General features: G+C 34.6%; 1 protein-coding gene across 4 annotated transcripts in view; it reads left to right on the top strand.

The window, feature by feature from the left end:
• The first annotated feature begins 1923 nt into the window (after window positions 1-1923).
• ABCA5 (ATP binding cassette subfamily A member 5) overlaps window positions 1924-27875 on the top strand; it is an 83879-nt gene continuing 57927 nt past the window's right edge. The window contains exons 1-11 of one of the 4 annotated variants that reach the window (XM_063080798.1): window positions 1924-2126; window positions 8704-8808; window positions 11179-11295; window positions 13185-13389; window positions 15785-15946; window positions 17066-17154; window positions 18964-19193; window positions 20929-21070; window positions 22005-22193; window positions 23622-23769; window positions 25788-25956. In XM_063080798.1, coding sequence (XP_062936868.1) covers window positions 11194-11295; window positions 13185-13389; window positions 15785-15946; window positions 17066-17154; window positions 18964-19193; window positions 20929-21070; window positions 22005-22193; window positions 23622-23769; window positions 25788-25956 — 1436 coding nt within the window. In that variant the 5' untranslated portion in view covers window positions 1924-2126; window positions 8704-8808; window positions 11179-11193. Of the gene's footprint in view, window positions 2127-8703; window positions 8809-11144; window positions 11296-13184; window positions 13390-15784; window positions 15947-17065; window positions 17155-18963; window positions 19194-20928; window positions 21071-22004; window positions 22194-23621; window positions 23770-25787; window positions 25957-27875 lie in introns of those variants that run through there. The other 3 variants (XM_063080797.1, XM_063080799.1, XM_063080800.1) reach the window with 3 other exon arrangements.

Below are 27875 nucleotides of genomic sequence, written 5' to 3'. Positions count from 1 at the left end.
TCTAGCTAGTAGAAAAGTAACATAAATAGAGTTCATTGTTCACCAGGAGGAGGTTAGGTTGTAGGTTGGTATTTAGGGTCGCAAGCATTTTCATTTTCTCTATATTAAACACCACCAAAATTTTGGTTCACTGTTAATTTTGTATAGCTAGGCAACTTGTTAAATCTCAGTGTACAATGCCTATGATCTATGTATTCCCATGTGACTTATTTGTCTACAAAAATCTGTTAATGAGATGTGGGGATTTGGTTTGCCACCATGACAACAAGCAGTATGGCTTGTTTCTATTTCTTAGATACTTATTCAGAAAGGAACATCTTCCCTGCGGCTGCTTATTTAGTACTGGGGCCTCGTACTGAGACATAAAATTGAGATTATGTGGTTAGATTGTTTACAAGGTACAAGCAGTCTGACAAATAGCCTGCTCAAAGAGACAGTAAAATATGTCATGGCTCATTTATTTGTTGGTAGTGATCTGTTTATTAAAAGGCCTTATTTAATATTCTCTCATGTTATTCCTACAACTATATTACTATCATAATTTTGTCATCCATCCTATAAGAATTTGTGATCTCCCCTTCCTGTGACTAGGTAGATTTTGTTGAGTGAGTGGTGACATTTTGTGGGGATAATTATAGTAATATATGCATACTCTTTCTTGTACATGTGTTTTCTCATCAGTAGCAGTATAAACAGCTTTTACTGTATACTATGATGCATAAGACCTGGAAATTTAAATCGGTATGAGAAAAAGCTCTTAACCTACATACAATTTAATTGAAGACAGTATATAAGTAACATGATGTGACCGAGATGGTAGCATGTGAACAGTTGAGAGGAGAGTGAGATCATTTTATCTGGAGTGATGAACGTTTTAGAGAAGATTTCCTATTTAATCCATATTCAGTTAGATAAGTAAAGTTGGTTCCATGATTTTTTTAAAGAGAATTTGGAAAGCAGAGTGAATGTTGGGGAGATTTGGTTTAAATACGAGAAGCAGAAAAAACAAAAATAAGCTAAAAAAAAAAAAATACATGATGTGCACAGGATTGACACACTTTTTAAAAAAGTCTTTAAAAATAACTATGCAAGGAAATGTGACCACGCAGAAGTCTGGAGAGGAAAATATGTAATGCTACTGTTATGAATTTCTTCTTCCCCCTACAATAACTTTTGATTACTATTTAGGTCACTTTGGGTAATGAAACTCAAAAGACCAGATTACATTTTCAGCAAAAATAAGTGCGGTATACAGTCTCCCACAGAATACCATATGTCTCAGGCCATTTGGAAAACTCAGAATCTGCCACATTCCAGACTTTCACGAGTTTGCTTCAAGAACTAAACGCATCCTCAAGGTCGAGATGTCCTAGGTCGGTGTCTGCTGGGGGAAAGAGAAGGCAGGCGAGGGTGAGGCAGACAGAAGGACTTGAACGCGGTGTCGGAGAGAACCCTCCAAAAGCCAGGACAAGATAAGAAACGATTCTTAAAACTAGGTATGACCGGGGAGGAGGAAAGAGGGCGGCGGGCCAAGGTCACCCGCTGGGAGGCGGCAGGGCTCCGACTCAAACCAGGGCCCCTGACTTCAAGCAAGTTGTTTTTGCCCAATCCTCAAGGGAAAGCGTGGCGAGATCTCCACGGAGACATATCCGTGGCGCCGAAAGCCCTGGGGCTGAGCCCCGAGGCACCAACGTCCCAGGGGATAAGCCACGAGACCAATCTCGTGACTCTCCGAGGACAAACAAGAGCGCAGCGCTCAGGCCACCTCGAGCCTCTGCGCGCCCCGCCCCCAGGAGGCTCCGCCCTCTTGAAGCCCCGCCCCCAGGTGCGCTCCCGTCTCTGGCGCACCGCCCGCTTGGCGTGCGCCGGTAGCAGCGGGAGCGCGCGTCCGCGGGGCTCCGCCAGTCTTTCCGGAGCCCCGCCGCCAGGTGAGCTCGGCAGGAAGCGGGGAGCGACTTCGGCGCCGCCTGCTCCCCTTGCGGGCGCGCGGTCGGCTCTGTCGGCGCCGGCCGCGCGCGGGGCCGAGCGGCGGGAACGCGCCCTCACGCAGTTCCTGGCTCAGTTACTTGCACAGTCTCTTCAGAGCGAACGCGTCCCGGCCCCACGGCGTTGTCTCGGGCCCTGAGGTGAGGAGGTCGTGGAGGCCCGCCCGGGAGAAGTCGCTGCTGGGGGAGTGAGGGGTCGGGGAGCGGCGGCTGGAGGCGTCCGCGGAGGGCCTGGCCAGCGAGGGGCGGCGGGGAGTGAGGTGGAGCCGGGGGGTCTGAGGTGCGAGGTGCAGCGGGCTCGCCAGCGGGCGGAGGCGGCGAGCTGAGGCAAAGCAGCCGGCTTCCCGCAGTCCGGGGCGGCGCGGTCGGCCCGCGGCGGGGATGCTGCGTGAGCGCCCCAGGATGCTGGCGTGTGGGGGGACGGGGCGCCGGGGCGGGGACGCTGACCGCGACACGCGGGGACTGGGTCCGGCCGTGGGACGACCGCGACGCCGCAGTTGCTTGGACGTGGTCGTTTCCGTCATCCGAGCATCGTTAGAGAAAGAACAGTGTTGTTGGAGTAAATTTCCCTCCGGTCAACTGGGTAATTAGGACTCGCTGTTTTCTAGGGTTCGTGCCAATCATTGTCGTGTGTGTTGAGAGAGTCTGGGTGAGAAGATGCGCAGATCTCATGACACGATTGGGGGCGGACACCCCGATTCCTAAAACACAAAAGCACCGAGCGTGAAAATATTTCAGTGGATGGGGAAGCGACATTAATCTCCGTTTGAGACCATGATAGCTGAAGGAGGGTTTTCCTCCTGGGCTCCTTAGGCTTAGACTTACGTTTTAAAATAAATAAGGCTGAAAGTAGTAAAGATAACCACCTTTGCTTTCAACTGAGGACGTTCCGAAGGAATCTAAAGAAAAAGAGTATTTGTCAGACTGCAGCTGTGAGCCAGGCGGAGATTTATCTCTTTAATCCTGACAGCAACTCAGTAAGGTTGGAGATGTTGTTCTAGTCGGGCAGATGTGGAAAATGGGTCTTAAAGAGGTGAAGTAACTTATTAAGGTCTCAACTAGTAAAAAGGTGGAGCTGAGATTCCAATCCAGGGATGCCAGACTCTAATTCTGGTGCTTAATCTACTATATTGTCCAGAGAGCAATATTATATACTTTTAGAGAAGATTCCATAGGAGAGAATATTATTAGGGCAGTTAAAATCAAACTAAAGAGACATTTATCTTTGAAAATGAGCTCTTTAAGTGTATTTCCTTTCAAACGGGCTTTAGTATAGGGGAACCTTACATTTAAGATAAGAGCAAATTTATGAATACGTTACACGTTTATTTCATTTCTTTTATATTCCAGGTACTATACTATGTGCCCAGAGTACCAAGATGAATACATTTTATAATCCCTGTTCTTGAATTTAATTGAGAGGGTGATTGCATAATAGAATTTTGGAATATTGTGCTAAATTGTAATCTTTACTAGTGTGTGAATTAATTGAATTAAAAATAGTTTTAAGGACAAACTTTAGGAACCCATTATATATAATAAAAGTTACTGGATGGATAACTTGTCTTATTGGTACCATCGCATTGTTATTTTCTCCTTTAACAAGAAGCACCGTCATACGATTTAGGTTAAATCATGTTGACAATTAGTATTTTGTTTTATTGAACCACCTTCAGTAAATGTTAAAACATTAAAGAGGGCATTTATAATTTATCTCCTGTTAAAAGGCTTATTTTATAAAGCTTTTATTAATTGAGAATCCAAAGATGAAGCAGGGAAGAAATTTTCAAATCATGTGCCAGATAATGTTCTTAACTTTTCCTTCCAAAAAAAAATAATCTTAATTTAAAAGTATAGTTGATATTAGATTTTATTTAAATTTTTCTGGTAAAGAGTTCTAATGAAAAGTCTTCAGTTTATGCTGAAGTGGCACATTGTTGAAACGTATATTACTTTAAGCACAGGTATAGGTAGGTAGATAGAAAGAATAGTGGGAGATTTTGGAAATTTCTACAGATTGCTTCAGTTTTCTCAGTGAAGTAGGAATCAAGGTCACTTTGGAGGTTGGGGATTGGGAGAGTGAATGGAGTAGTTAAATATGTGATGGCCAGGAAAGTAAACAATTACTCTTAGGGGTGAATAGTATAGTACAGGAAATATGGAGTGCTATACACAGGTGCGCAAAATAAAGTGTCTTATTTTGCATATGGGGTATTTAGCAATCCATTTCCAGGGCCAGTCTTTACAGTATCATCTAGAGTATACACCAGCACTCTTTGCCCCGATTGACTTTGCCTCATGCTTCTGCCATAATGCGGGTATCTTTGTTCTTTACACAAGTCAAGCCCTCTTGGGAGTCTGGTTCTTCCATTCTTTTCCCTCTGCCTGGAAATTCCATTCTACTCTTTCCCAAACTCTTCCGCAATTGCACTTACCACTAAATTTTGTCTATCTGCAAAGTCAGTGACAGTGTCTAACTTTTTTTGCCCCATAATTTTTGGTTTATATATCTTTCAGCCAATGTTAAATGAGTATACTATTTTTCTCACTTCTACTCCTCCTTCCTCCTTTAATCTATAACAGGGGTCAGCAAAATTTTCCTATAAAGAGCCAGATAGTAAATATTTTAAGTTTTGCAGACCGTATGGTCTCTGTCTCAATAACTTAAGTCTGTCATTGTAGCACAAAAGCATTCATAGACAATACATAAATGACTGAGCATGGCTATATTCCAATTAACACTTTGTTTATAGACACTGCAATTTGAATTTCATATAATTTGTACAAGTCACATATCATTATTCTTTGATTTTTTTCCCCCAACCATTTGAAAGTATAGAAACACTGTTCTCTCTTTGGCTGTGCAAAATAAGATATGGACTAGATTTAGCTTCTGCCTCCTCCATTTTAGTTTTCAGACCCTTGATCTGTAAGGACTCTCAGGAAGCCTTGATAAAGGAATTTACAGTAAGATGATATTGGTTATAATATTACCATTGGGGATAGAGAGGCAAGGATAAATAAGACAGACTTTTTCATCAAGGATCTCATGGTCAAGTTCAAGATTAAGACAGATGATGACCACATCTCTTACCAGGATAGCTCAGCTTCTTTATTTTATAAGATATAATCTTAATTCATTACTCACAGAAATAAACATGGATTTTTTTTTATTGGTTTGTACATGTAAAACTTTTTACTTACTAAACAACTATTTTACCTGCTACATAACAAAATGGGATTGTTTATTCCACAAATATTTAGTGCCTCTTCAGTGCTATGCACTAAGTTGCTTTACTAACTAAAAATATTTGAAGAAGATCATGGCAACATTAGGTAAGTGATGGATTTTTTTGGATAAGCTCTTCTAAGAAAAGCACTGCTTTTAACAAAGGCAGTAATTGTAATGATAGGAATACACTGAATTTGGATTATGTAACTCCTCGTCTTTATAGTCAATTATTAATACATTAAAAAAGTAATATGGGCTTGAGTGCTTTTTCAGTTTTCTTGCAGTTTATTAGATTTAGCATGAATTATTTTATCTAAGAAATTATTTATCTAGGAAAGTTAAAAATTTGATTAAACCTTTAGTGATGTTAGGTGTTTAGAACTTTATTGTTTAAAACTCTGCTTCAAATTTAACATGTACCCTGGTATGCTGTGGAACAATGTAAAAATACTTGAAAAAATTTTTTTTATAATTTTGTACCCTTATTTCTGTATCTATGCCATTGTTCTTTAGTGGTTAAGAATTGGCTTTGTCAAAGAGTTTTTAAAGTATTTCATTGGCAAGACTTTGATTTGGAGCTATGTCAACTCAGCCGCCTGTCTTACATTAACTCCACCTCTAGTGAATGACCAGACCTCCTGGTTATTGTCTGTAGTGTTCTGTTCCCGCTTACAGCTAGTGTTAAACTTGGAACAGGCTAAGCATCCTTTCACTGCCTTTTCCTTATATTCTTTCAAATACCCTCATAAGGCTATAAAGTTTGGGAATTATAGTAAAGAAAGAGGAAATTTAGAGTTTATGGTAAATATGGGGTTTCTTATGGTCCACAAAAAGGTGAGAAGTTAAACTCTCCACAGGTGTTCCCTTTCTGGCCATACCACATAATTTTGCAACCTGTTTTCAGATACACGCTACTGTCAAAAGCACCTCTTTCATGTCACCTCTGTTATGTGGATCTCCACTTTTCTTTCAGGAAAACTAATTCCCCTAACCACAGGAATTAGTCTCATCTCAAGACACTGTCCCTTTATCACTGGGTGAGTTGTTCAGTATAGAGTAGCACTGCATTCCCACATTCTTCTTCCGTCCCAATTTCCCCACCTCCCACTCTCTGTTAGAATAGTTAGTGTTGTCCTTTGGCATTCCACACCCTGCACAACAGTGGCAGATGGGGTGAGGAAAGGGAACTTTTGTGATTACCCTTACAGTGTGAGTTGTAGGCACCTCTTTTTTATTATTTCTTTTTCCTTCTGTCTTTTCCCCAAAGGACAAACATTAATACTCAGAGACAATGTGGTCTCAATACTTGAAGAGGAAGCAAAATATTTTCCCAAGCACCCCATAATTTGCAAAGAATCTTTCTAGTACAGTTAGTACTTCACATTATTATTGAATTTTCTTCTTTAAGAGGTTTTTTGTTTTAATATCTTGGATAGAAGGTTAAGATTATTGAAATTTAATATTTTCATATTAGACTAAAGCTTTTGAATATAAGAAACATCAAATATATGACTGTTGAGGTCAGTCATAATGCTGATTTGTTTGTATAATTTTATATAATAGATTTCATACTTTGCCTCCATTGTTGTCTTCTTTGTCCTTTTGCCATCCATTCTGGGGGATTTCCTTGACTCAGTCTTTAATCTGTCTTACTGATTTGTGTTTAGATGCCATTCACCCAATCTATAAAGGTTTTTATTTCTATCAGTCTATTATTTCATTTCCAAATTTCTGATTACTTTTTTCTTAATTGCCTTGTTCTTGTTTTATGAATATTATATTCTCTGTTATTCCATTGAGGATATTAATTATACTATTTTTATGTACAGTAGTAATCAACATGTATAATTACTTGCAATGTACCAGGCACCGTTTTCAGCTTTAAATGAATTAATTCTTTTAGTTATTCTAACAGTTCAAAGAGATGGATACTATTATTACTCTGTTTTACAGATGACAAAACAGGCACAGACAAGTTAAATAACTTAACCAAAGTTCTCAAAGCTAGTAAGTGGCATGGGCAGGATTCATGTTTAGTCAGTTTGGCCCCGGAGGTCATATGCTTGACCACTATAATGTACTGGTTCAGGCATTATTATTTCTGTGTTTGTTAATTTTGGTATCTCTGTTATATTGGTTAGGATACTTTTGGTTGCAAGAAATAGGATCTTATTCTAGTTAGCTTAAGTAAAAATGAGAATGTATTGGGAAGATAATAGGGCATTTTATATACTCCAAGAAAGAAAAGTCAAGTTTTGAGCACAATAAGTATCACACATTAGGAGAAAGCTTAGTAGCAAGAATGTGTGACCTTTTCTTTTTAAAATATTTCCATTAATGTAACTCAGTTTCCATGACTTCTAGTCTCTAGGTCTTAGTTAAAAATTCCATACTGCCAGGAGAAAATTTAACTGATACAGCTCAAGACAAGTGGTGGAGGTGGAGGAGGAGGTTGTGGTGGTATGTGGGAATAGGGTTTAGTTCTGCTTGGAAGAAGCTCTGACTAGGGTTGGAGTGGGTGGGCAGGTCCATGTTCTTCAGACAAGGCCATTAGACATTAAATCTTGAGTTTAGGGAGCAGTTCTCAAAGAAGGAAAAATATTATAAATCCATTAGCTATTCTATGAGGGGTCTGTTATTTAAAAATGAAGAATTAAGCATTCAGTGTTTAATTTGAATTAATAATGTAGTGTTGTCCACTAAATCAATGTGTTTTGGCAGATAACTTGAGAATATTCTTGCTGCATTGGTTAATATTTTCATGTTTGTTTTATAGTAAATCATCCTTGAATGAGTGTGGGTTTTCTTTCCTTTTTTTTTTTTGACCTGGAGGTAATGCAATTCTTTACTGAAATCTGATATAACATTCATGAGGCTGTTGGAAGAATTTATTTTAATGTATTCTTCGGTCTTGACTACCTTTGTTTTGCTGTTTTAAGTTTACTCATTTAATATTTTTACAGTATGTCTAATTGTTTAATTACTTTTTTTTACCATATAAGTAATATATTTTCATGGAAAAATAGAAAAAAGCATAAAGTAAAAGTTGTCTATAATCCCACTGCTAATTAAAAAAAAAATCGTTCTAGTCTTTCTTCTGTGCATATAAAGAGAATGCTCATTTAAGACAAACTTTAATTATATATATTTACCTTTTTGTAGAAGACAAGTGGCCTCTGAAAATTTGCCTGCATTTTTTTTTTTTTTTTTTTTTTTTATCTAGGTAGAGATATTTAGCTAGCTTGGAATGGATTGTCCTTGTTTTAGAGGGGAGTCATATCACTGGTCCCCATTTGGTAGGTTTATATAAAATGAGGCAGCACCAATTGCTCTGGAAGAAGGTTTTACAGGACCTTTTTTCTATCTCCCCCCAAGATGCCCTCTCAATATCTCTTGTTATGCAAAGATCCTAGATTATTGGAGTAACCAAATTTGAATAGGAGCCATGGAGATTGCAGTTCAGACTCTGGTCACTTTTCTTTTCAGTTCAGCTGTAATGAAACCTCTTTGAAGAACTGAGATAGCTTTAACAGAGGTCCAATGGCAGAAAGGATTCCAAGGCTTTTTACTGGGATACTGGACCTGTGATAGGTACAGTGATTTAGATTATATTGTTTTATTTTTTCTGAATATTTTATTGAAGTGAAATTTATCTCCATTACTTCGAAATAACACTCCTTACTCATTAAGCAATTTCTCCTCATTCTCCTCTCCTGTCAGCCTCTGGCAACCACCAATATGCATTTTATTTCTGGATTTATCTAATGTGGAAATTTCATGTAAACGGGATGATATAATATTTAACGTTTTGTGTCTGACTTTCACTTAGCATAATGTTTTGGAGGTTTATCCACATTGTACCATATATCAGTACTTAATTCCTTTTTATGGCTGGATAATATTTAATTGTGAATGTATACCACAATTTGTTTACCTGTTCATCTATCGATGAGTATATAGGCTGTTTCTACCTTTTGGCTATGTACAGTGCTGTTATGAACATACATGAGCATATATTCATTTGAGTTCCTATTTTCACTTCTTTTGGTTATATATCTTCCTAGGGATTGTAGGGTCATATGGTAATTCAGTGTTTAACTTTTTGAGAAACCGACAAACTGTTTTCCTCAGCATCTGAACCATTTTGCTTTCCTATTGGCAGTATATGAGTATTCCAGTTTCTCCACAGTTTCATACAAGAAATTTGCTCTTATTCAAGTCATTATTCTCCTGTAGGTAACGCTTTGTTATTCTCTGACCGTTTTCAAGATTTTTCACTGTCTTTAATTTTCAGCAGTTTGATTATGATGTGTATGGGATCTTCTTCGATTTATCATTTTTGGAATTCACCCAGCTTCTTGAAACTTGTAGGTTTATCTCTTGCCAAATTTAGGGCGTTTTCAGCCGTTATATCTTTAAATATTTTTTTTTTTAGCATTCACACTCTTTCTCATCTCCTTCTGTAAGTCTAATAATGTGAAAGTTAGACCTTTTGGTATTGTCCCATAGTTCTCTCAAGTGCTGTTAATTTTTTTAAAAATCTTTTTTTCTCTGTTGTTTGGATTGGAGAATTGCTATTGATCAATCCTCAAGTTCACTAACTCTTTTTCTGTTTGTCTCCATTTTGGTTTTGAGTTCACTCCAAAAGTTTTATATATTTGATGTTGTGTTTGTCTGTTCTGAAATTTCCATTTGATTCTACTTTATGTCTTGTTTCTTGGCTGAAATTTTTTATTGTTTTCCAGAGTGCTTACCATTGCTTTCTGAAGCATTTTTTAAATAGCCGCTTTAAAGTTTTTCTCACATAATTCCAGTGTTTGTGTCGTTTATGCATTGGCATCTGCTGATTTTCTTAGTAGAGTTGCTATTTGCCACATGCTTCATTTGCCAAGTATTTTGAATTGTATGAGAGTTTGGGTTTTGTTTTTAATCCTATGGAGAATGTTGATATTTCTTTTAGCAGGCTGTCAACCTGTTTAGATTTGGGTCATAAGTTTCCACCCACATTCTTTGAGCTGTTGTAATTTCACGTGAGTTTTCAAAAACCGTTGCAGTGCAATTTGCATCTGCTGTGTGTGTGTGTGTAATCCAGGGACCAGTGTGGATCTGGGCAGTGGTCTGTCTGTTAGTTCAGTTCCTCAAGTCTTTGTTACATGAATAGGGTTAGATCCATGTATGTCCAAGCTTGGGAATTAGTCCAGGAGTTAATAAACAACTTTTTGGCGTACTCTCCTGAGATCCTCTTTTCATTTGCTCTCTGCTATTTTGTTTTTCTGTGACTTTTCTATTTTCCAAGTAGAAGCTACGGTTTATTTGTTCCATTGTGCCACATACTTTTGCAGCTGCAGCCAACACATCTGGGGCCCAGTGGAGGTAGAGAAGAAAAGCAGTGTGGATTGGCTCCACCTTCTTGGAACAATAGCTTTACTGAATGGGGAGGAAAGTCCCCCTGCCTCAGATTTTGGTTGCATTAGGTTTTCATTACTGTAGCCTGGCACTGCCACCATGGGAGTGCTTGGAGATGGGGATACAGGATAATGTAGAAAAGAAAACAGAAAAAATGGTATTTTTACATTCTCCCTGTGCATTAAGCCTTCCCTTTACCATTCCTCAAGCCAGAAGTAGAGGGCTGCTTCTAGTTCTGTCTGTGGCCTGGTGCCCACATCCCATGTGTTTAGTTTGGGGGATACCAAAGAAGAAAAAGGGGTAAGCTCACTGCTGGTTTTTGTGGTCTTTCAAATTCTTGCCTTTCCCTCCCATTTCACATGTTACTATTTACTTTTCAAAGTCCTCAGGTTGCTGTTCCATGCATTCTTTTGAGGCAGGAGAGACAGCTTGTAGTATGTTTAACTCCATCTTACCTGGAACTGAAACATCTGTTTGTTTTTGCCATTAAAAATGACATGTACTTTACTGTGTGGTTCCAGGTTTGCTGGTTTGTTTGTTTTCCCTCTTTAATAGATTGATCCAGAGAAAATGGCCACTGCAATTAGGGAGGTAGGAGTTTGGAGGCAGACCAGAACACTCCTACTGAAGAATTACCTAGTCAAATGCAGGACTAAAAAAAGCAGTGTTCAGGTAAGTTAAATGACTCCTATGCCTGGTTGCAGTTTATTTTGCTTTTTTAATATGTTTTATCTTTAAGGGATGATTTATTTTGCTGGATTCATTTTTATTATAATTTTATTTCCCTATCTCTGTTTAATTTGCTTGTGAAATTTGTTGTGTTAGCCACAAAAAAACCCTGAATTGCCTAATGCTTTCTAAATGTTAAAAATTTTAATAGCGATTCATAAATTTACTTAGTTTCTAACATCAGTGCTTAACTTTGAACCTTTAGTTGTGCATTTGTCAAGTTTCGTGAACTTACATTTCGCAGATAACTTTGTGGAACATTATTCCATGATTTCATTTCCTGTAACGTCCCATGTTATGGTCTCTATATTGAGTTGCCTAGGATTACTAAAATTATATCACAGACTTATACCCACAGGACACATTACTTTTAAAGGTAAAAGAAAGTAAAAACTCTGACTAACTAGCTAGTAATAATTTCAAAGGATGAAAATATATTGTTCATCTTCTCCTGAAACCAGCAGAACAGTTAAATAGCAAGATGAAATAATAGTTCATCCCTTCTAAAGCTGATCAGAGGACTTAATTGAATATTGTTTTGTATTATAAATTTAGCTGTAATTAAAGTATGATTTCTAATTCAGAATGAGTAAAGACTTTTTTACGGTGATCCCTATAGGGGTTTAGTAAGTTACTTTAAAAAATTATATGAGTAAATTTGACACAGAGACACAGAGGATACATTCACAGGGAAGAAGGGTATGTAAAGACATAAGCAAAGATTAGAGTGATACATCTACAAGCCAAGGAACACTAAAGATGGCCAGCAATCACCAGAAATTAGGAAGATGCAAGGAAGGATTCTTCCCTAGAGCCTTCAGAGGGAGCATGGCCCTGTTGACACCTGATTTTGGACTTCTAGCCTCCAGGACAGTAAGAGAATAAAATTCCATTGTTTCAAGCCACTCAGTTTATGGTAATTTGTTATGGCCACCCTAGGAAACTAATATGCATACACAGGACAAGCTTTTTCCTGCCTCAGATTTTTTGTACTCGCTGTTCCCACTACCTTCTTCTGGCTCGTTCCATGGCTGGTTCCATCTTATCCCTACAGGTCTCCATTCAAATCTGATCTCCTCAGAGATGCCTCTCCCAAGCGCTATAGCTAAAGTTGCTCCCTTGAGTTACTTTGTACCACAATGACTTGTTTAATTTTCTTCATAGAATTTATCTCTCTGAAATTATTTTATGGATTTCTTTGGGTGTACATATTGTTATCTGTCTTGTTTCAAGAAAAGGCAGGTTACATAAGAATCATAGGATGTATGCTCAATACCCAGGCAGTTACCTTATATGTAGGAAGAATGCAATAAATATTTATTAAATGAACCCATGAAACAAAGGCTCACAACAGTCAAAAAAGGAAACTTGCCCAGGGTCACACCACAAAGAGGTCACAGAATTTTTATTTACATGCAGGCTCTAACTCTAGCACCCAAGCTCATGATTAACTTTGATTGGAGAAACAAATAAAATTTGGGTTGGAGTTCATTAAAAAAATTTATATGAGTAAATTTATTATCTTTATATCAGTAATCTAACATGTTTAAATGTTATCTTTTATGTCACTATAATTTATTATGTGACTTGAATCTTAATATATTTCAGTAAAACTGAGTTTAAAGGAAAATTCATCTAATATGCCTGCTGGGTTTGGTGATATGCTCAACACAATTCTTTTGGGATAGAATTACTCTTACTTTTTGTGCATAAGAAAGGACAACCAAATTTCTCATGTTTTTGTTAGTACTAGTTATATTATTTATATAGAAATCTTAATTATTTTGCCACCATTGTTATACATTGTAATCACTTTGTTTCTTTTATTATAGGAAATTTTTTTTCCACTATTTTTTTTATTTTGGTTAATATTAATTAGCATGATGCATCCAAATAAGAAGTATGAAGAAGTGCCTGATATTGAACTTAACCCTATGGACAAATTTATCCTCTCTAACCTAATTCTTGGATATACTCCAGTGACTAATATTACAAGCAACATTATGCAGATGGTGTCTACTGATCACCTTCCTAACGGTATTGTGAGCTTATGTATATATTCTGTCTGTAGCGCAAAGCCTCTTTGATATCTATCAACTTGCTTTACTGAGTAAATAACATTCTTAACTCTTAGAGATGTGTTCCTCCACCAATGAATTATTTTATAAAAATATTAAAATCATTTAATTCTGTTGCCTTATGTTTCTTACGAAATATTAATTTATATTCTTGGTGAAAAGTATATTTTATATATTTTCTTATTTTATATTTAATACTTAGACTATTTATAAAATAGTTTAAGTATATTTGTACAGAATAAAACATTTGAATGAGTATTTCATTTTGATTCTGACTCTCATATAATAACTAAGAACCTAGAAATATATGATAAAGATTATAAAGCAGTAATCTTTCAGATTGCTATTCCTGTTTATGGAGGTATATGGTATAAACTGACTAAGTACTTAACTTTGAAGACTGTGACTGTGGCTAAGTGCCTCAGTCTGTTTTTCTTAGTGTGTACTTCTCACAAAGAAATGGACTAGAAAACAGTGTAAGCAGTGAAGTGGTAGCGAGTCTAAAGTGGCTGTGAGAGAAACTAAATAACTGGAGAATGTGACAGAAATATTTATACTATAATGATTAGACAATGAAGTGCTGAACTGTAGAAAATAACAGATTAGCATGTTCTTTTAAGTCATATAGGATAGTTGTAATTAACTTCTAGCATATATCGTCACATTATTGGATAGTGCATCACTGAATGGAAGATGTTAGTTATGCAGTCAGGAGCCAAATAGCTTTCTCCCCATTGGTTTGTTTCTTGGATTCTTGCTATTTAATATTTTTATCAAACACATACCTTATTGGTATATATGTTTGTTGGTTTTTCATAGTAAGCACAAGTAGCATGGATAGCCATAAGAATTTGTGTGCAAGTTCAAAAAACTGGTCAGAATGTTGAGGATGAAATTCATTGGTAATGGTAATTAGGAAGAAAGGGTGAAACCAGAGAAATATAAGTTAGTATGTATTAACTTAGATGCCAAAATAGTAGGGATATAAATATAGATTTTTTTTTAAGTTCTGTCTTTTTAGCTACAGCACTATCTAAAAATGGGTTATACACACATACATGATAACATGACTGGTAGGATGTTGAACTAACACCATCTTTATTTAGGTCTATCCTGTAGTTCCATGTCCACTTTAAAGTTCTAGAAAATCATGTTAATGATCATTTAAGTATTACTTTTATAATTAATAAAGCATTTTTATGTTTGTTACTTCACTTGGTTGTCACAGTAACCCAGTATAATCAGGTAGGTATTGTAGATGAGGACACCAAAGTTTGGAGAGTTTAATCTTTTATAGGTGCTAACACAGCTAATGAATGCTGAAGTCAAGTACTAGTCCTATGTTCTTTCTGTATTACCATTATGTTCTGAAGCTTCTGTAGTAAGGTTTAGTTACTTGTAAACGAAACTACAAGAAAATATTTTAAAATTGGTCTTATGTGAAAGAGTGATTACAGTATTTTCTCCATGTATTTTCTAAGAAAGGAACAGGCAATATGGGGTTTAAATGGCAACTTCTATTCAAAGAAGAGTTGGATCATAGTTACTAAAATACATACATTTTTTCCTGAGAAGAATTATGGAATTTTCTTTATAAGAAGAAATATTTAAAAATAAAATATCCATTTATTTATCAAGGAGTTAGTTCAACTTTGAGATAGATAAATGAACTGCATTACTTATCATTTTTATAATTTCATTGCTACTTGAAATCTTAGTTTAAATTTAGAAATTAATCTGAAATAAGTCTACTTGTCAGTAGATTTAAAGAGAGGACTGGAGAGGATAACAAAACTATTCAGTATTAAAGTTCAGTACCATTCATTGAGGTTTTGACAAATAGCGATCTCTTGATGAAATAAGAGTTCTGCGTATTGTTTTATACTATACTTTATCATACTTACAATTTATGTATTAGACTGACACATAATTTATGTAATTAAACAACAGCTGACTAGTGTCTGTAAAATTGTATTTTTTAAAATTATTCATTTAGTATTTTCTTAGAATACTTGTCTTGGGGGAGGGGAAGGGAGGTTGGGGGATAATTGGGTGGGGGACATGGAGTACAAAAGTAATTTCTGATAATGGGTATGCTGCCAGTATGAATCTGGCCCTCACATCATGGGCATGAGGGGTGACAGTTAGCTTTGTATCTCATGAATATTCATAATTTTAAAAATTAATTAATTAATTAATAAGAAAAGAATACCTGTCTTCTTTTTGTAAGAAGTTAAGAGAATAAAACAGAAGTTGTAAATATTTCATGCGTCAAATATAATTATAAATTTCATCTACTATATTACAGTAACTTTTAATTTGTGAATTGACCATATTGTTATAATATTTTACAGTCATAATCACTGAAGCATATACAAATGAAAAAGAAATGCTAGCAGCCAGTCTTTCTAAGTCCAGTAACTTCGTGGGTGTGGTTTTCAAAGACTTCATGTCCTATGAACTTAGTTTTTTTCCTGATATGATTCCAGTATCTTCTATTTATATGGATTCAAGAGGTAAATAGCCCTAAATAATCATTGAAAATCAATTAAATGCATGTCTTTGCTGCTCACAGTCATGTGCAAAATTTTGGGGGACCCAATCAATATTGACTATTGACTAATGTCAATAGTAGGTTTTATTTTTTATTTAGCAAACATTTATCACTTATTTGCCAAACCCTGTTTCTAAGTTATGTTCTAATAACCCATTTAATCTTTAACATCCCTATGTGATGGCTGCTGTTATTATCTTCATTTTATATATGAAGCTGAAACACGGGGATATTAAATGACTTTCCAAAAACTCAGTTAATTATTGACTGATTTAATTAATGACTATTAATCATTTATAACTATGCTTATTTGTTCAGATAGGAAACTGTCAAGTATAGTATAAAAATATTTTTTAAAAATAAGAATATGTATACACAACTATTTATATATAAATGTAACATAAAATAGAATTTATATATCAGTTACAGTAGCATAAAGCTAAATTATATCTTGGGTTATATGACTTTCTAAATCTATATTTTTTTCACCATGTAATTGTTTTCACTTATGGTACGGTATAAATCTTTAAAATCTCAAGGTTTTCCACCAATGAACTTTATTAGTTTTATGTTTGAAACATGGGAAACAGCCTTCAGTTATTTAATCATATGAGAGATATTGTCAACCACATTTATTGATTAGAGTTGAAGTCGCTATGCTAAGAACAAAATTTGTGACTTGATTCCAGAAAGCCCTTACAGAAAATTATTTTTTTTGTTTTTTAAACTTGAACTTGTCCTTGCATCTGGAAGTGCTTTGAAGTTACATCATTATAGAATAACTTACCTTAAAACAGAAAAGTGAGTTATTTTAAATAACTATTCTTACAATTAATTTTTTTCTTTACATTTTTATTTATTTACCATTCAGTGTCTTAATACACGTAACATTTTATTTCAAAATTTCAAGTAATCAGGAATCTTACAAATATTGTTTGCCTTTGAAGGGCAATAGCTTATTTTCTTTGGTCTTATAGAGATTGATTAATTATATTGCTTTGTTAAACCTCCACATGTTATCTTTAGAGGAAAATACTCGCATGCTATATAAAATCTTGTATCTCACTTTTTTTCCCTATAGCTGGCTGTTCAAAATCATGTGAGGCTGCTCAGTACTGGTCTTCAGGGTTCACGGTTTTACAAGCATCCATAGATGCTGCCATTATACAGGTAAATATGATGAAGGAAGAAAAACAAAAACCAAACAATGTCTTCTAATTCTTCACAATAGTATTTGGTTTGGCTGCTGTCAAATGTACAAAATATATAACTTATTACAACTTCTTTAAGAAAAAAGGTAAGGGAGTATATTTTCCAATTTAATATTTTTTGAAACTCACTTTATTTGATGGTTTCTAAGCATAGGATTCAGCATTCAATATATCTGTATTGTATCTTTATTAACCATAGGTAATATTTACAGAAGATGTATATTTGAAGACTTTTCCCCTTGAATACAAATAACTTGGTTTAAAGAAAGTAAATATCTTTGTTATAATAAGATAAACTGAATATCTTATGAACTTATGATTTTGAGTATCTTAATCATAATAGTAGATTTTATTTTTTTATTTAGCAAACATTTATCACTTATTTGCCAAACCCTGTTTCTAAGTTATGTTCTAATAACCCATTTAATCTTTAACAACCCTATGTGATGGCTGCTGTTATTATCTTCATTTTATATATGAAGCTGAAACACGGGGATATTAAATGACTTTCCAAAAACTCAGTTAATTAGCGGCAAAGTAAGGATTCAAACTACAGGTTTTGACTCTTACATCTGTGCTTTAATAGTATACATTGCTGCCACTAGGATTGTATATAAATGTTTGAATTATATTCTGAAGACATACCTAGACCTGATCCAGTGTTTCCATTTTAGCAGAAAAATTAGCCATGAAATTTATTTTTAAAAAATGTTAATTTTGTGTCTGGGCTAGATAGCAGTAAGATGAAGTTTCCTTAGTTAGAATTCAAACTATTCAAATTAATCATATCTCATTTTTCCAGGTTCCATATAAATCTGTGGTTTTTTTTTAAATTTGCTTTTTCTAATTGAAATTTACTATACTACAAAAATTGTAATTTCAAAATTCATATCAACAATCTTCTCTACTAAAGCTGTATATACAGAGTATGTATGAATAGTGGTAGAACTGGAATCAAGACCTGAACAGAAGTCCTATCTCTGTTAGTTGTTAGACTGTTATGTAGTGAAATGACTAAAATAATACTTTACTCGACAGGATTGTTGTAAGAAGCAGACAAGATGATGAATGTAGAATTGTCATATAAACTCTTGCAACATGGTGCAAATATATTAGGGCTATGCAATATTATACATATTGAATACTAAAGAAATTTAAGGTAAAGATAGTAAAATATGGGATGTAGCACATTGATGGTTTTATTGCACTTATGTTTTGCCAAAAACTTTAGCCATCTGTAGCCCAGACCACAAGGGATGAATAGGCAGGACAGATCTCATTTTAAGCATTCAGTTGAATGTTAGAAGTATCATACGGCATAGTTTTTTTATTCTGTCTGTATGTGCTGTATGTTTAGATTTTAAAACAATAGTACGTACTATTTAAAAGAACATTTTTAAAACAGTCATAGGAATGATGGTGCTAATAATCATTCCTAAATTCCTCAATTTTGAAAATGTATATTTTTGTTAAGATGCATGTAATTTTCTGATTAAGATGATAGCTGTGCAATTTTATTTTCTTCGACAAATTATTTAATCAAAATTTATATACTCACCAACCTCAAGCTTTAAACTTTATGGTATGCTTCCAGAATGAATTAAAAGCAGTATTCTACTCTGTATTATGATATTGGGATCACTCCGGTGTAGCTTTTTGAAGGTTGTATTTGTACTAGTTATTGACTAAATTTGGGCACATAACTTTCACATTTTATTAGGGGCTACTATCAGAACTAAATTAATATATTTACTTTTTCTAATTATAGTTGAAGACCAATGTTTCTGTTTGGAAGGAGCTGGAGTCAACTAAAGCTGTTATTATGGGAGAAAATGCTGTTGTAGAAATAGATATCTTTCCCCGTGGAGCAATTTTAATATACCTAGTTATAGCTTTTTCACCTTTTGGATACTTTTTGGCAATTCATATTGTAGCAGAAAAAGAAAAAAAGTTAAAAGAATTTTTAAAGATAATGGGACTTCATGACACTGCTTTTTGGTATGTTATTAAAAGTTTATTATTTAGTATAATTAACAATTGTATTAAATCTTCGGAATTGTAATTTTATTATTTCTCCAACTTGATGAGGTGCTGATCCTGTTTTCTTACAGTGATTGCCTTTGTCTTTTAATTTGAGACTAGTCAACAAGCTGCAGCAACTAATTGGCTTTTTTGAACATAAGGGAAGAGGAATGTGGAAAGCTTATGTTGACAATACATGTTTAAACTTTATTTCACATTTTGTTTGAACCCATGAGGCATGCTGCATGTATTTCACTGTATATTTCAGTGTATGGAAGATATGAGATCTTGGAAAGTTAGAAATTAATTTCCACTTATAGTCTTCCCCTAATATCATAGCATATACATGATACTAAAAATTGAGTTAAATGATTAATGTTTGTGTATGTAGTATATTGACTTTTTTTTTTCCTAACAAGTTTTAGTTAGGTGAATGAAGATGAAGAATATACAAATAATTTATGGAGAAACAAATGAAAAAAATATGTTTTCACAAGTGAGCTTTACTGTATCAGCATTTTTATACAATAATAATTTTATAGAGGCATGTGTTTTTATAAGTAACAGTCATGCATTGCTTAAAGATGGGGGTATGTTTTGAGAAATGCATCATTAGGCAATTTCTTCATTTTGCAAATATAAAAGAGTATACTTACACAAACCTAGATGGTATAATCTACTACACATCTAGGATATATGGTATGTAGCTTATTGCTCTTTGGCTATAAACCTGCACAGTGTGGTACTGTGCTGAATACTGTGGGCAGTTGTTACACAATGGTATTTGTGTGTCTAAACATATCTAAAGTTAGAAAAAGTACAGTGAAAATATGGTATTGTCTTAATGAGACCACCATCTTATATGCAGTATGTTGTTGATCAAAATGTCATTAGGCAGAGCAGGACTGTAATAATTTTATGAGTGTGTTTTCCTTACTCTTCCCTCTGTAAGAGGAGAATTTATTTTAAGCTCATTTGGGAGGAAAGGTTAACACTGTGCATATGAGTTGCTATTGTAGTCTGTTTTATAAAATTTTATTCTCCTTAGCCCACAATTAATTGTAACACACTTTACATAAATGAGGTTATTATGTATAGCTTATTTTCTTTGCTGGCTTTTCTTCTGTTATTTTAGAAATCATTGGTTTTTAAGATGCATTGAATTATTAAAGTATTTTGTAGGAAAACAGTAGCTGGATGAATTTAGCAGATTAGTTTCTCAGTGACTCAATTTTGCCTCTAAAATTATAGATTCAATTTTGGTAGTTTAGCTACCTTTTAGCACTACTAGTTACTGCTCTTATGACATCATACATTAAATCATGATCTGCTAACTTGAAAAAATTAAAATGAAACTACTGTAGCAATTCCATTGAGCTCTGATTTAGAGAGAAATCTTTAGTAAATATTGTGAATCCATTGTTTATTTTGTTGATCTCATTTTGTGTAAATGTAGTAATTATGTCATTGATTAGTGAGGTAGCCTTTATTGTTTTTAATAACAAAAGCCTCCAGAGATTTAATTGTAGTAAATGCCTTAAAGAATAACATTATGTAAAGAGTATTGATTTTTCAATATGTGAGCATACACAGAAATGAATAGATTGACTAAAATGGCTAAAATGCATCTGAAGTTTTGTTTAGAATGATTTTTTTAACTGGTAAAGCCTATGCATTTGACCGTAAATTTGTATTTGTATTCTCATTTTAGGCTTTCCTGGGTTCTTCTGTATACAAGTTTGATTTTTCTTATGTCCCTTCTTATGGCAGTCATTGCAACAGCTACTTCATTATTTCCCCAAAGTAGCAGCATTGTGATATTTCTACTTTTTTTCCTATATGGATTATCGTCTGTAAGTATTTTAACTTGAAATGAGATAAAGAACTGTCAAAATATTTGATAATATAGTGAAGTCTTTTTATTTGCTTTACTTGTAGGCAATTTTCCATAAAAGACAGATTGTTACTAGGTTACTGATAAATGACTTAATAAATGATGTAGCATCATTATACTTCCATGGTTTTAGGAAAGTTATGAGATAGTCTCAGATTTAAATTCAACTTGCCTTCATATGATGTATTTTACATACAGTTCTTCTGAATCTACTTGTTATTATCTTTATATAATCATGTATGGAATTAAGATTTTTCAGTACTAGACTACATTTTTCTTTGTCTTCATGAAATTCTGTTTCAAGTTAATTTATGCTATAAGATGGTGATTTTTAAAGATATGTGCAAGGGGTTCCAGCTTTCATTCTGATCGGTTTATGTGCCCTTCCTGTACCCATTGTTAAATCATGTTTCGACTATCACCCCTGCTTTTTAAATTGGTAGATTACGAATAACTCATGTACTTGTACGTATAGTTTCCTGTTTATTTAAAGCTGGTTTTGTATCTTATCAAAACATTGAGTTTAAAAGATAGGTCCTGTATTTAAAAGCTTGCTCATTTATTGATTTATTGTTTGTTTCCATATTTTACCCATCTAACTGCAGAAACACATGGCTGTTTATGGTTTCTGTAGTGTAGAGGTGGTCATGTTTGCCTGTAATACAGATAAAATACAGTCTTTTTAAGTTTGTTAGTTTGTCAGTTTAAATTTTTAAAACATATGTCACTATTTATATGAAAGTGCAATATCTTACCATAACATTTAGAAATTATGATTGTATCTTAATGAATGTATTTTTCAATGAAAATAGCTTGTTCTTTCACCAGAAAATTTGTTTTTTTAAGCTAGTGTATATGAACAATGTATTAACCTTAATATTTATATTTTATAGGTATTTTTTGCTTTAATGCTAACGCCTCTTTTTAAAAAATCAAAACATGTGGGAATGGTTGAATCTTTTGTCACTGTGGCTTTTGGATTTGTTGGCCTTTTAATGGTCCTCATGGAAAGTTTTCCCAAATCCTTAGTGTGGCTTTTAAGTCCTTTCTGTCAGTGTACTTTTTTAATTGGTATTGCACAGGTAGGTAACATATTAATCTTGCATTCACTAAATATTTTCTTTTCAGTTCCATGAAGCATCTTATACTACCATAGACAATACTTTAATTTTCAGAAAAAAATATTTTAAAAATTTCAACATGAGAAAGAAATGATATTTGAGTACTAGAGGACATTTTATATCTAGTTAACTTGCTCCAATTTTAAGTTTTCAATGAAATGTTCTATTTATAAGTATTTCCCCTTTTGCTTCAGTATATGTCTCAGTAATCTGTTTTACTGTAATAACTCAGTTTGTTAGAATTCACTGGTTTAAGTGTCAAGTAATCTAGATTGTTCGATGGCCTGGTTATATTGCTACCATTTGTAAATTTAACTCAGAAGGATGCCTGGCAAAAAATTGTATGTGGAGCAGGATAAATTTATCGTGAGTGTAGTAGTGAGATAAATAGGCCTGGTGGATTTTATTGGCCTAGGCTTCATGGGATTGTTATTCATGTAAGTAATATTTGGAGTTTTAAATTTGATTTTTGTTAGTTCTTATAGGGGTATAAGTGAAAAATATCCTATAAGAAACTGCTTTATATGATAGAATATAAATCTGGTTATGTACAAAGAAAAAATGTAATTACTTAATATAAGAGTTTACTCATATTGGTTGGATAGAATATTCTGATTTGTAAGATTAAATTAAGATAGACCATTTATGAATATTGAACTAAACAAATTTTAGTTACTTGAGACCTAAAAGCTGTTGTTATGTATTTTGAGAGTCCACTGAGTCTCCATTCTCTTAAGAAGGTAGAATTATAGATTCATAGGTTTTTGTTGTGAGTGGGAGGGCCTTTCGGTCATTTAATCCATCTCTTTATTTTACAGGTAAGAGGACTGAAATACAGAGTGGTATAATTGAAATGTATTCACTTAATGGCAGGGACCTAAATGAGGCCTTAACCTCCAGTACATTTGTCTTTCTACTCTATTGGATGTATTTACTATGAATTCTTTAATAATTGCATTAATGAATCAAAATACCTTCTCCCTTTTCAGTATTGGAAAGATGCTGACCATAATTTTATCCTCTACAAGTTTGACTTCCATGTGGACCATAGTCTTTTGTTTGCATCAGTTACTGTTAACATCACGTTTCCTTTTATCTCATTTGATAGTCATTGCATTAGAATTAAATTCCCCAGTAGTAGATATATTCTAGTTTAAGGAGCACAGGATTAAAAATATGATTGAAAGGAATTGTTATGATAAACATATTTTGGTAAAGTCTATTGTTTTTCATATAAAGTTGTATTACTAATTTGGTAGAATGTTTAATCTATGTAAAGGCCCAGTTTGGTTACTGTCACTCTATATATAATGAGTAACTCCAAGTAGTGTTGGCTTTTGCTCATTTTTATCATTTTTATATAATAAAGTTGGTGTTTCTATTTTTTAGGTCATGCATTTAGAAGATTTTAATGAAGGTGCTTTATTTTCTAACTTGACTGAAGGTCCATATCCTCTAATTATTACTATTATCATGCTAGTACTTAATAGTATATTCTATGTTCTCTTGGCTGTCTATCTTGATCAAGTCATTCCAGGTATGCAGGGGGTTATTGGATTTTACTTTAAAGACTTTTAAGTTTTTTTCCCAAATAGAGTCAACTTAACTTTAATTTATTTTTCTAAGCAGAATACCCTAAGTCCTATTTATTGTTAAAGCTTTAAATTGATTTTAAATAAGTACATTTGTACCTTCGGCCTTAGCCACTAGTGAACATAAGGAGATTGTGTAAAAAGAGAGCAGGTTGTTTTAAAAGCCTTGAGTCCATAGCTGAACTTCTTAAGTTGTTCCTTCACTGTGCCAATCTCCCCCCTCAATCTTTAACTAAAATGTTTTATTATTTTAACCTCTAAGTTCTAAAACTATGAAGTAATCTTGTAACTTTTACCATTTTCTTCATCTCTTATCATACATTGATAGCCAACTCCTATAGATTCAATAGTAATATTAAATATCCAACACCTCGTTTCTTTTCCCCTTGAGTTCCTCATTACTTTTGTTCATATTCTAGACCTGTACTGTCTTACACAGTAACTGTTAGCCACAGTTGGCTTTTTAAATTTAAATTAATTAACATTAAATGAATGAATTCATTTCCTCAGTAGCATGAGCCACATTCCAAGTGCTCATAGCCATACATGGCTGTTAGTTATCAGGGTGCACAGTACAGATATAGAACATTTTCAAAATTACAGGAGTAGAGACCACTGAAATACATCTCATCTAGTTATCTACCTGAAGTCTGTCTCACACTCCCCAAGAATTCCTTTCAATCAAGTTAATCTGCTCAAAAACCTTGTCGGGCATATCCTACGGAATTAAATAGAAACTCTTTATATAGTGATGTCCTCCACAATACTTTTATATATTTAATTTCTCCTCTTCCTTATTGTACTTTATGTCCATCTGTGCAGTCTTTTTTTTTTTTTTTTTTTTTTATCTATTTAAACACATCTCCAGTGTATCAGATTGTTTTCAACTACTCTTAACAGAGAACCTTTCTAATTGGCATAAAACAAGAGGAAACTGTCTCACTTAAAAGGAAGTCCAAAGATAGGGTGGGCTCCAAGTTGGTTGACTTGCTTGACTATGTCTTCAGGGACACACTTTCTCTGTTTTTGCCACCTTTATCTCAGGGTTTGGCAGATTTTCTCTCTTTATGGCTGCAAGCCATAACTGGGTATTATGCTTCTTTGTTCATGTCCAGTAGAAGAGAAAGGGTGAACCTCTTTCCCCAACAAAGCCCTTTGTTTCTGTCTGGTTGGGGTTACATGCTTGCCGCTAGGACAGTAATAGTCGCCAGAGGAATGCCAGGGACTGATGAAGATACTTGAGATTAAGATTCAATTAGAATCTTGTCTGTAGTTGGGATCAGATCCCTTTGAAACACATAGCCAATCTAGAAGAAAAGTGGATATTTTAAAAAGCGAGGGGTGAAGGTTTTTTGTGGGGCAAAGGGGAAAAACAAATATATGCTTGTGGACAGCCATCACTGACTACCATTTCTAAGTCTCATATTTCTATCCTGTTGCTATGTTGCTCTCCTAATTCTGAAAAATCTTCTCCATGAACTGTATCTACTTTTCTAAATACTACCTTTTTTCAAAAACTATCTAAGCTGTTATGTATTCAAGACTTTAGCCCATTGAGCCTGCATTGTATTCTAATCATTTAGTATATACTTGTACCCATAAAGATATGTTTCTTTGGCACAGAAAATGTGCTTTACTTACCTTCACATCCCCGTGAAGCTTCGACAACTCTGAAACTATTTATGGATTAGAATTATTGTCAGTAAAAGTTTGATTTTTCATATAATGCTGATTTAGTTCTTTATACCTAAACTTTATTTATTAACTTATTATTTTTAATTGACAAATAAAAATTGTATACATTTATTGTGTACAATATGATTTAAAGTATGTATACATTGTGTAATGGCATCTGAACTTTAGATCTAGATTGTCATGTTTCAAATACTGCCTTTATGATTTAAAAACTAGCTTTTAGAAATAACGTGTTATGATAACTCACTTTCTTATTTTTATTTTTCAGGAGAATTTGGCTTACGGAGATCATCTTTATATTTTCTGAAGCCATCTTACTGGTCAAAGAGCAAAAGAAATTATAAGGAGTTATCAGAGGGCAATGTTAATGGGAATGTTAGTTTTAGTGAAATTGTGGAGCCTGTTTCTTCAGAATTTATAGGAAAAGAAGCCATAAGGTATGATTCAGTCTTTGGCAATTTAAGTATCAGAACTGCTGATAGAACCTGCCACATTTAAATCCTATCTTTTAAATATGTATTTAAGTATGATATCTTAGATTTCGTAGACACTTCATGATTTTAAAAAGTAGCATAAATAAGGCTACTTTTAAGGTATTTTCTTGGCAACCATTTAGAATAAGGTTCCTGATAGGTTTGAAACCTTATGTTTCAGTGGAATTTTTAAAAGTAATAAATTCAGTTTTTATACAGTTAAGCTGTTTAAAGCTTCTTCCGTTATGTAGATTGAAACAGAATATACTATAATTTTATTCATATTGTATTGTCTTATACAACATATTAAATTGTCCTCTGTTAATTTTACAGATCTTTAGGTTTTTGTGACATAATTAGAATATCACTTTAATTTTTAAGAACCAAAGAAATTTATTACTCTTTCTTGTTAGATCAGTTAACACCAAATTGAAAAAAAAAGGAAGAAAAGAAATAAGAGAAGTAAGAAAAAGTGAAGTATAATATGGTTCTTATATTTAAGAATGTATAAAAGCAAGAGAGAGTCAGAATATTTAAGATGTTAGAAATGGATCAGTGGTCTGCCTTCTCAAGGTTAAAGTTTCAAACGATTAACAAGATCATTAGTTCTTTTAAAAATTGTGTAAAAAAATTTAAAGTTCAGTGAGAGAATCACTTCCCATTTAAAGGCAGTTTGAGATGTGTGCTGATATGAAATGGCATCCAGTTTATATCCCCCTTAAGTGATGTAACATGTATGTATTAGTCTGTTTTGAGTTGCTACAACAGAAATGCCTGAGACTGGGTAATTTATAAAGAACAAAGGTTTATTTGGCTTACGATTCTGGGACAGCTGCATCTGGCACAGGCCTCAGGCTGCTTCTACTCATGACGGAAAGTGTCAGGCAGTCAGTGGCGGGAACGAGTGGATCACGTAGCAAGAGGAAGCAAGAGAGAGGAAGCAAGAGGTGCCAGGATCTTTTTAAACAACCAGCTCTCTCAGGAACTAATAGAGCAAGATCTCACTCAGCTCCCACGCCCCCAGGGAGAGCATTAATCCATTCATGAGGGATCTGCCCCCATGACTCAATCAGTTTCCAAGATTGCCACATTGGGCATCAAATTTCCACATGAGTTTTGGAGGAGACACCACATCCAAACTCCATCAATCTTCTCCTGGCCTCCCAAAACTCATGTTCCTCTCACATACAAAATACAATTATTACATCCCAACAGTCCCAAAAGTCTTAGCTTGTTCCAGCACCAACTTAAAAGTCCAAAGTCTCATCAGAGACCAAAAGCAAAAGTCCTTCCAGCTGTGAACCTGTAAAAACAAATTTATCTACTGCCAAGATACAATGCTGGAACAGACATTGGGTACACATTCCCATTCCAAAAGGGAGAAATAGGCCAGAGGAAAGGAGAAACAGGTTCCAAACAAGTCTGAAACCCAGCAGGACAGATATTAACTCTTAAAACTCCAAAATAATCTTTGACTCCAACTCCTGCATCCTGGGCACAATGGGGCCTTTGGGCCCGCAAAACCTTGGGCAACCTCACTCCCACAGCTCTGCCACGCACAGCCCAGTGGGCTGCGCTGATGCCTGCAGCTTTTCCAGGCCTGCATTGCACATTGTCAGTGGCCCTGCAGTTCTGGGGTCCTGGCAGCAGCCCCGCTGCCTTGGCTCTACTAGACATTTCTTTGGTAGGGGCTCTCTGTGGGGGCTTTGACCCCACTTTCCTGCTCGGCATTGCTCTAGTAGATGGCCTCTGTGATGGCTCCACCTCTGCGGCAGGTCTTTGCCTCTGTCTCCAGGCTTTTCTGTACATCCTCTGAAATCTGGGTGGAGGCTGCCATGCCTCCACTGCTCTCACGTCCTGCTAGCCTGCAGACTTAACACAAT

The sequence above is a fragment of the Cynocephalus volans genome, chromosome 16 (assembly GCF_027409185.1).
Source record: "Cynocephalus volans isolate mCynVol1 chromosome 16, mCynVol1.pri, whole genome shotgun sequence".
NCBI lineage: Eukaryota > Metazoa > Chordata > Mammalia > Dermoptera > Cynocephalidae > Cynocephalus > Cynocephalus volans.
This window is presented reverse-complemented; position numbering and strand designations above follow the sequence as displayed.